The sequence below is a fragment of the Panicum virgatum genome, chromosome 1N, assembly GCF_016808335.1.
Source record: "Panicum virgatum strain AP13 chromosome 1N, P.virgatum_v5, whole genome shotgun sequence".
NCBI lineage: Eukaryota > Viridiplantae > Streptophyta > Magnoliopsida > Poales > Poaceae > Panicum > Panicum virgatum.
This window is the reverse complement of record NC_053145.1, coordinates 13381381-13391377: the sequence shown is the minus strand read 5'-3', so window position 1 is coordinate 13391377 and position 9997 is coordinate 13381381. Positions and strand designations below refer to the sequence as shown.

The 9997-nt window shown below is 46.5% G+C and overlaps 1 protein-coding gene across 1 annotated transcript; it reads left to right on the top strand.

Annotated features, from left to right (window-relative positions):
* Nucleotides 1-2186: 2186 nt before the first annotated feature.
* Nucleotides 2187-5212, top strand: LOC120655225 (probable LRR receptor-like serine/threonine-protein kinase At2g24230). Its single transcript, XM_039932973.1, has 2 exons — nt 2187-3613; nt 4036-5212. The coding sequence occupies exons 1-2, from the start codon at nt 2350-2352 to the stop codon at nt 4695-4697; spliced, it is 1926 nt and encodes a 641-aa protein (XP_039788907.1). The 5' UTR covers nt 2187-2349; the 3' UTR covers nt 4698-5212.
* Nucleotides 5213-9997: the final 4785 nt, after the last annotated feature.

Genomic DNA, 9997 nt, shown 5'->3' with positions numbered 1-9997 from the left:
CACAAAATTATAATTTCTTACAATTATAATATTGAGAAATATTAATTACTATTATAATTACAATGATCAGATTAATTACTCTTACAAATAACAATGAAATCATATAAAAAGACGAAGAAATAAATCTCTAATTAATTGAAAGAAATATCTATAACTCTTAATTATTTTGACACCCTTTTGTTCCAGGAGAACACTCTTTTCAATATCCAGAAACGATCTAGAAGAAAAAACTTTATTTTGGAAAATGTATATGTCGGTAACCTCGACCCTGAGGTGATGACACTGCCTTTCGGGGGGACACGGTGCGGTACAAGTACGTCACCAATAGGCCAGTCGCAACACCAACATTTACGGTTGATAGGAACACAGCACTTGGCACAGGCAGCATGCTTGTTGATATGCTCTCAGTGCAACAACGGCTACTCTGACTCCGCCAAATGCTGTGTTCGTATGAACCGCAAGTGCTGGTGTTGCGACCAGCCCATTGGCGACGTCCTTATAGCGCATCGTGTATCCCCGAAATGTAGTGCCATCACCGCTGAATAGAGATTAATGACGTATACTTATTTCGAAATAAAGATTTTTAAGCTTCTAGATGGTTTCAGTGTGAGCATGAACGAATACATCACTAGAGTGTCAAAATAATTCATTCATAATACAAAAAATTCTATTATCAACTAAAACAAGTATACTACACTTCTTTGGATCAATTAAAACTAGTAAATCACACCTACATATGCAATCTAAATGTTCAAGAAATGAGCTACACATTTTCTCTATTTCTAAAGCATGAAATGAGCTACACAAGCAATGGAAGAAGAGAGAAACAAGCACCAAACCTTTAGCGCCGATGGATGGACAGGGGAATCAATGATCTTCACAAATGTGGTGAAGAAATGAGCAAGAACTCCCCTCTCCCGAGTCAAGAACAGCAAGAACAAGTGAGCTGAATGGCTCGAACGGGGTGAGAGGGAAGGGGATAAGGGGGCCCAAGGAGTTTTGTCCCGGTTGGAGCCACCAACCGGGACAAACCCTTTTGTTCCGGTTGGTGGCTCCAATCGGGACAAAAGGCCCCTACCCCTCTGTTGGCCCGGCTAGCCATTGGACCCGGAACAAAAGTCACCTTTGGTACCGGGCTCAAAGGCAGCTGGGACAAATAGTATGGATCAAAGGCCCGTTTTGTATTAGTGTTGATCATTGTGCCACGTGAAAATATTGCTATCATAACTAAATGGAGGGAGTATTGTGTGATGTTTGGGAAACTGAGGACCGAGCGTGGGGGAGGGTGGGTTCTCACCGCAACCCGGGACGAGATACAGTTAGGTAGGTGGATAGGTGGCCCTAGAATGTTCTCTAGTGATAAAATTGGGGGGAGCATGATGAATTGAGGGTGTATATGTAGGGTGGAGGTATGCTTTCCTTCAAGAGGAGGGGCTAGTTTCTCTAAGCCTTCTAAAAATTATTGGGATTGATGGGTATATTGTGAGAATACCAGAGCAGTTCAAACTCTAATAACTGCAGCTATTTTAATGTTGCGAGCGGCGCTGGGAGATTACCAGAGTTGTTATAAGATACTAAGTTTTATTTTATGTCATATTTGTCCATTTTTCAATAAGGCTTATGAAAAATACATCTAATTCATGACATCAAGTTATTGTAAATGCTTTGCAAAAAGTTCGGCTAATTGGTCAGTGGTGTTTTTCTCTCACACTAAATTAGCACTAACCACCAGCCATCAGGTAATCTACAATATTTTTCTCTTATAACAAATCAGCAATAACCACCGGCCAGCCAAACAGGTTGAATAAGGTTAAGGCCTTGTTTAGATGTGAAAAGTTTTGGGTGTAAAGTACTGTAGCAATTTTGTTTGTATTTGGTAATTATTGTCCCGCTATGGGTTAACTAGGCTCAAAAGATCCGTCTCGCAAATTATAGTCAAACTGTATAATTAATTATTTTGTTTAGCTATATTTAATACTTCATGCATATATTTAAAGATTTGATGTGATGAAAAATCTTGTAAAGTTTTGAAATTTTGAGTGCATCTAAACAAGACCTAACTAAAACTTCGAATCATGAGAGAGAGACCACGCGCCCGTGACCTGATCAGCTGCTGCGCGCCTGCGCCTTCTGAATTCTGACACTCACTTCTCGTCTGCTGGTTGCGGATTGCCTCCTTGTCTGTCCCCATCCCTGCATCCCATCCACAAAGGTTGGTCTTCTTCAAATTCGCAGCTCCCCCTCGAGGGAGGAAACAGAAGGGTCGAAGACCCCGCGGACACACAACGAAACCACCAGAGAAGCACGCGCTTCACGCCGCGGGCACGCGCAAAGCGAGACTACCTGGAGATGCCACTCCACTCGGCCGCGGGCCGCCGCCTCCTCCTGCTCCTCGCCGCGGTCGCCACCTCGGCGACCGCGGCGGCGGCGGTGGCTGCGGCCGAGGCCAACGGCTCCTCGAATTGCACCCTGCTCCCCGACGCGGAATTCGTGCGCGCGGCGTTCTTGCACGTCGCCAACTTCAAACCGCCGTTGCCCGGCCGCCGCGCGTGCCGCCCGGTCCGGCGGCTCCGCTTCCCGTCGCTCAACCTCACGGGCCCCGTGGACTGGGCCGAGCTGGGGAACCTGTCCAGCCTCCTCACCGTCAACCTCTCCGGCAACGCCCTCCAGGGCGGCATCGACGCCTCGTTCTGGCGCGCGCCCTTGCTCCGGGCCGTGGACGTCTCCCGAAACGACCTCACCGGCGCGCTCCGGTTCGACGTCGACGACCCGAGCACGCGCCTGGCGGCGCTGAACGTGTCGGGGAACCAGTTCACCTCCGTCGTGGGCCTCGCCGGGCTCCCCGGCCTGGAGGCTCTCGACGTGTCGAGGAACAGGATCGGCGCGGCGCCGGAGGGGCTGCGGAATCTGACGAAGGTGCGGCGGCTCGACCTGTCCGGGAACGGGATGGCCGGGAGGTTCCCCGACGACCTGCCGCCGCTCGACGGCCTCGTGTCCTTGAACATCTCTCACAACAACTTCTCCGGCGTCGTGCCCGCCGCCGCCGTCCGGAGGTTCGGCCAATCCGCCTTCTTCCAAGCCGGTAACGCGTTGCAAGTGGTCGAAGACGCCGCTCAGAGCGGCGAGAAGAGGCGCAAGAGTGCGGCCGTCATCGCGCTAATCGCAGCCGGCGCAGCGGTGACCGCGGCCGCGCTGGCGTTCGTGGCCGCGTGCGGCCTGGCGCGTCGCCGGAAGAAGAAGAAGAGGAAGGATAAGGACGGGAAGGCGGCAGTGTGGGAGGACGAGGAGGTTGTCGTGGGGGCGGTGAAGGTGGCCGCCGCGGCGCCGGTGGTGGTGCTCGAGCGGCCGCTGATGGAGCTGACGCTGGCCGACCTGGCCGCGGCCACGTCGGGGTTCGGGCGCGAGGTGCAGCTCGCGGGGACGGGCGGCCGCAGCGGCGCGGCGTATCGCGCCGTGCTCCCTGGGGACCTGCACGTCGTCGTGCGCGTCGTGGAGGGGCCCGTGGCCGGAGTTGGGGAAGATGACGACGAGGCCGCCACGGCCGCCGGGTTCCGGGAGCTTGCACGGCTCAGGCATCCGAACATTCTCCCGCTCCTTGGCTACTGCATTGCAGGTCAGCTTCCTCTATCAAACATATTTCCTCCAAGAAAATGATATTCATTTTTTTTATCCCCAGGCAGTAGAGCCGTAGAGTATTTGTTTTCCAAAAATAAATAAATAAATCATCTGAGATAAATGGACAGACCATTATACTTTATAATTAGAAACTAGATTATAACAACATAGACTGGAGTGACAGGAGCACTGCTTTCCAGAAAGAAAGAAGTGACAGGAACAAGTTGCTAGCTAGTCCAATTTGTTATTTAAACTGCCTTCTGGAATCAAGAATAACGTAGCAGCAGCGTTCATTGTCACACTGGTATCACTGTAGAGACAGATATTCTACAAATTGGAATAATTTAACAGCACGAGTAAATGCATGATAGTTGAAACATTCCTTGACGTTTGAATTTGGTGCTTGATCTGTTTCATCAGGAAAGCAAAAACTTCTCCTCTTCGAGTACATGGAGAAAGGCGACCTCCACCGGTGGCTCCACGAGCTGCCGGTGGGCAGCATGGACACCGAGGACATCGGCATCGACACCACGGACGCCATCGAGGACCGGAAGCCCGCCGGCGACTGGCCGGCCCGGTACCGCATCATACTCGGGGTAGCCCGGGGGCTCGCGTTCCTGCACCAGGGGTGGGCGGGGTCCGGCGGCCGGCCGATCGTGCACGGGCGCCTGGTCCCGACCAACATCCTCCTCGGCGACGACATGGAGCCCCGGGTCTCCGACTTCCTGCACCCCAGCGGCGAGGCGCCGGAGGGCGACGTGTACCGGTTCGGCACCCTGGTGTTCGAGCTCGTGACGGGGCAGGCGAGGTGGAACGACGCGTCCACGAGCTGGGCGCGGGGCGTGATCCGGAACCGGAAGGGGATCAACCTCGTGGACGAGCGGCTGCTGCGGGGCGGCGAGGCGGGGGCGCCGGAGGCGGAGAAGGAGATGGCGGAGTGCCTGCAGGTGGGGTTCCTCTGCACCGCGCCCGCGCCCGAGAAGAGACCCACCATGCAGCAGGTGGTGGGCCTGCTCAAGGACATCCGGCCGGCGCCGGCGCCCGTCGGCGAGCCGCCGGTCGCTGGCCTCACGATGCGCTGACGAGCCATGCATGAGCCGTGCCCATGAGAGTCAGGGTGTGGTAGCTGGAGTGTCGTAGCTAGCAACGCCCAAATCCAAAAAGATTCGTGGTGATTCTTTCGGGGCAGTAAAATACTGGAATGCCGCTGCTTTTGGAGCTCCCCTTTCGTTGGGTCGTGTGGTTCCTGTCTTGTTTTCGTTGAAGGTAGGATGACACTTTCTTGGTTGGTACGACACCTTTGTTGCGGCAGCTGGGGGGTGCTGGAGTGCTTGCTCGTCATTAAGCACGAGGTGCCTGGAGTGAGAGTTCGCTTTGATTGCACTTGCACGCACCAACATAATGCTCCTGGGACACCCTGAGCTTTGTCCTGACCGGAATGGAGAATTGCCCGTGCCAGGACATATTTTTATCCGAATAAGGTACGCATAGAATTGAGCTTTTTTTGTACGGCCTTGTTTAGATCTAAACTTTACAATTCTAATTTTTTATAAATCACCCGCATGATGTATTAAATATACTTAAAAAAATCACATTACACAAATGAACTGTAAATCACGAGACGAATCTAATGAACCTATTTAGGCCGCGATTAGACACTAAATTACTACAGTAAAACTGCATTAAACATATGTTAATTATGGATTAATTAGATTCATTAGATTCGTCTCATAGTTTATAGACGAGTTTTGTAATTAGTTATATGATTAGTCTTGTTTAATATTTCAAATGTGAAAAGATTCTCTTTCAAAATTCCAAAACGGGAGAACTAAACACACCCTTAGTGTACTGGAAGTAGCAGTTTGTAGACCTAGCATTGCTAAGCTTTTTTTTTTCTCTCTGAGACAAGTGAGATTGTAAATGACTTGCAATTGCAACCGTTCCAAATATAGCACACAGATGATGCATACTCTCCTCTTCATAAGACAATGCGATTCCAGTTTTATCATAAGCCAAACTATATCAGGTTTGATCAGGTGTATACGGAAATAGTATAAACATCGGTCTATTACACTAAATAGGTAGGAGTATGCTGTAAAAACATATTTGATTATGAATATAACAATACTTATTTGGTATCATAAGTGTAGGTACAATGCTCTTCTCTGCAAAATTTGTCAAATTTAAAATTGTTTGGCTTAGAATAAAGTAGAAAGCATTACAACAGTTGGTGATAGTATATATATGCCCCAATCATCGAATTTTGGGTCATGCCCGACTTAATTTTGGTAAATATTTCTTCTTTTTAATACAAACTTACCTGGTTCCTCCGACAATACCCAAGTTGTTTAATCGAAAGCAAAACTTACATATGTTAAATATATATATGCTCAAAACCTATTGTTCATTTCAATAACTTATGAGTATTCTTGGTAAGTAAAATACACACATACTAGTTTGACTCAAGGCAAACACTTCAAATAGTTAAACTCCGTCAATTTCTGAGATATTGTGCATGTGTGAATGGAGCAAGTACAGTGCAAGTGCCGTAGGTTGAAGCCTTTATCATTTCATGGTGAGGTCAAGTGGTCATCAAGATTTATTAACCTGCAGATTGAAGCCTTTCCTAGATTAATCATTCTGCTAAATTCTACCTCACAACAAACAGAACACTCAAGTTTATCTGTGGAATCTACCTTAATAATATACTAATGGATGGAGTGTCCCAGAAGGAGTTGAGCACATCACTGTTGCCAAGATGTTGACTTATTGTGAGTATTATTGGACTGACTGACGAGTGGCTGCTTTGTAATCTTCTATTTGTTTTAGTAGAAAAAGCCCTGTTGGCACACAAGAGTCAATAGACTGCTGTCACGTTATAGTGACGGTTTATTTACTAGCCGGAATGGAAAAGGCGAAGCTAGGAATGGGACTATGGGAGACCATTGTATCCTAATTCGGAAGGCCTTCTATACATTCAATTTAATCCGTCGAAGTTGAACTGCAATTGCTATTGAATCTGTTCAAAATAACATTTCCAATTACTGTCAGGTGTATTTGATTCCACATGGACAATCCACAGCGAATAAAATTAGAAAAATAATGAATCGTTTGTAACAAATACAGGATTAATTAAAAGAATAACATTTTAAACAACACTATTATTATTATTGGTCTCCTCTCAAAAGTAAGGGACGGTTTGGTTTTGTGGCAGTTAATCAATTTGAATATTGATTGAAAATGACCTTTTGGCGCACACAAATGATTATGCTATAAATAATATAATTTTTGAAATGTTACACCAAACAGTAGTTTTAGTAAACGTTGCTTCTGGAATTAAAACGTGTTGGCGTACGGCCTTGTAATTACTCTATATATACATGCTCCTAATCTTCAGAAATTTTACTGAAAAAACAGCAGGGGATCCTCCCTGGCCGCTGTTTCAGCAATAATACAGAAAATAATATCAAAGTAAAAAAACATCACACTTTAGTATAATCTGTGGAAGCATCTTGCATTGCTATCATGATCACCATCACTTAGTCTGAAGAGTACAATGCAACGACTCAAAAAGCCATAATGAGTCTGTAGTCTTGCCTGTTAACGATGGCACAGGGAGCTATATAGCATGACCTGGTAGACTGCTTTGCTCGTACGTTTTTACAAAGTTGCCATCAGTATATCCTGTTCACATTGCCATGACTAAATTAAATAAGCTTTGATTCTTCGAAGTAATAAAAATCAGGAACGGCGGACGGAGCTACATAGAAATAGAGGAGGGTGGGGGTGGGCGTGCGGCGCTCCATAGTATTACATTAACATGGCGAAAATCTTGAAGTGATAAGAAATTATCACTACCGAGCTCACTACCTAGCTCCGCCCCTAGATGGCATAATTATACTCTTTTAATTCTTTTTTAATGATAGAAAAGGTTCCACCTTTAGACCCTCCTCAAAAGAAGAAGCATAAAACCTCAATTGTTACAAACTCAACCAAGTTTAGACCAATTTGAAAAATAAAAGGTCATATGTGGGATGTGACTAACAACATTGGACCACGGGAGGATCAGCCCGCCCTCGCGTGGCTACAAAACACAGCCGTGCAAATGCGTCGCAACCTGCAATCCCTGTCGCCCTCGATCACCTCGCGTTGTCGCATGTAACCGGGAGGCACGTACTGCCCGGAGACCAGCCGGCGGCTGCGTCGCCGCCCGCGCCGCGTCAACCACGCAAGCGAACGTCGCGGCGGGGACGGACGCGGTGGCGTTTCCCCCCGGCCCGATCGGCCGGTCGGTCGCCGCCGCGCCGCGTCAGAGAGCCATCGCCGACGGCGATGCTACGTACGTGTGCTCTCCCTCTCGGGCCGCCGGGGACCTGTCCTCTTGCGCCTTGTGCCCTTCCGCCCCTGGAATCCGAGACGGCGAAACGCCGATCGACCTGGCTCCATCCGCCGTTGACGGGCGCAAGTCAGTGCCACCACGGTGGCCAAGTGCACGGAGCCGAGCGGAGCTGCGTGGTCGGGATTGGAAGACACGGCAGGGTATGGTTGTTTCTGCAAGTCTTGGTGATTGCCCCGGCTCTGTTTTCAGATTGGTGACTGCAGCAAGCGTCTTGGCACCTCCAAGATGCACACACGGCATGCTTGTCAAGTGACAACATGGCACGCAGAAGTGATCGAAGAGCACGGAAACTGAACGCGCTGTCATCAGGAAAACGCTACATCGTCAGAACGACGGACTTGCAGCGTCAGTTCCCATTTGTCCATGGAAAGAAAGAAAACGGAAAAGAGAAGAACGCTACTACAGAAAGACTAATTTGTCCCGGTTGGAAACTCTTGTTGTCCCGGTTTTCCAACCGGGAACGCCAGGCCGGGACAAAAGGGGTACTTTTGTCCCGGGTCTGGCAACCCAACCGGGATAAAAAGTGCTGCCAGCGCTCACGTGGCTGGCGCACCCTTTTGTCCCGGTTGGTGTTAACAACCGGGACAAAAGGTCCCTTTTTTTCCTGTTTTTCTTTTCTCAATTCTTTTTCTATTTCAATTATACTTTTGCATTTCAATTAAACTTATGTATTGGAATTCAGTGTGTATGATCTCCACTAATATATACATATATATATAGTTACTTATATAATATTTGTCCTTGATAGTTTTCATATATAAATTAATTCACTTATATATATATATATGTATACACATATCTATACATGTGAATTCCTTTACATATGAAAATGTCTAGGATCAATATTATATATATATACACACACATATATTATTGGAGTGCTTATATATATAATACATACATACTCATAAATAGAAATTTAATACATACACACACATATATATTTACATAGGTATATTCGTTCTTAATTACATATATACGCGTATATTATCATATTTGATGCGATTGTCAATATTAGATAGTCCATCATAGTAGAATTCCCCTTTTAGATTGAGGACTTGCTCAACAATAAATCCGGACAATTGTTCTTGAATCGCCATAATCTTTTCCTCCGGTATGAGTTTATCGCGCATCTCCTCGACCTATGGAAAAAGGGGATAATTAATTTCGACTAATTAAAATACGAGTTGAAATATTAACAAGTTTTTTACTTACTTCCTCCTCCCAATCTATCCAAGCCCTTGGAGGACCTACCAGACCATGGATGTTCTCGCATACATAGTATGCGCATAAATTAGTGTCTTGTTTCTACCTCATACACTTTAAGAGAGAAGAAATTATCAGGTATTTACATGAATATATAATAAAAATAATGAATCGTGCAACGAATCATCCAAGTGCGTACCGCAAAATCTATCTTGATCTTCAATTCCTTGTCAAATTTGCCTGGATGATTTTTAGCGAATTGTTTCCAAATCCTGTGCATGATTAGAACAATTATAGTCAAGTAACAAAGTGATTCAAATTATCGGTCATCGACGGAGTAGTGGTGGAATTACTTTTTCATCATGTTAAGAAGATTTTCGTATTGTTCTGGATTTCTCCTCAATGAGTCCATAACCGCGAGTAGGCTCTTCTCGGGAATTATGACAATTAGGACCCAGTGTTCACTGCAAGATTATACGGAGGCAGTTCTTAGAAGTTAAGGTTTAAACAATTCGATTACAGAAAAGAAAGAGTTAGACGGAAGGAATCACTCACGCAAAGTTGTAAGGAAACAATATCATTTGCTTGTTGTGATGAACGCTTATGTACTTGAACAAGTTTTGGTATAGCTCATCGGCAGTGTCGCGTAGAATCCTCCAATTACAAGTAATTGGGTTGATGAAGCCGAGGTGAGAGTATCCCTTTCTTCTGCAAGTTTGTATCTCCATTCTACATGATACCGAATAAATCAAGGGATCAGTATGTTGAGATCATGCA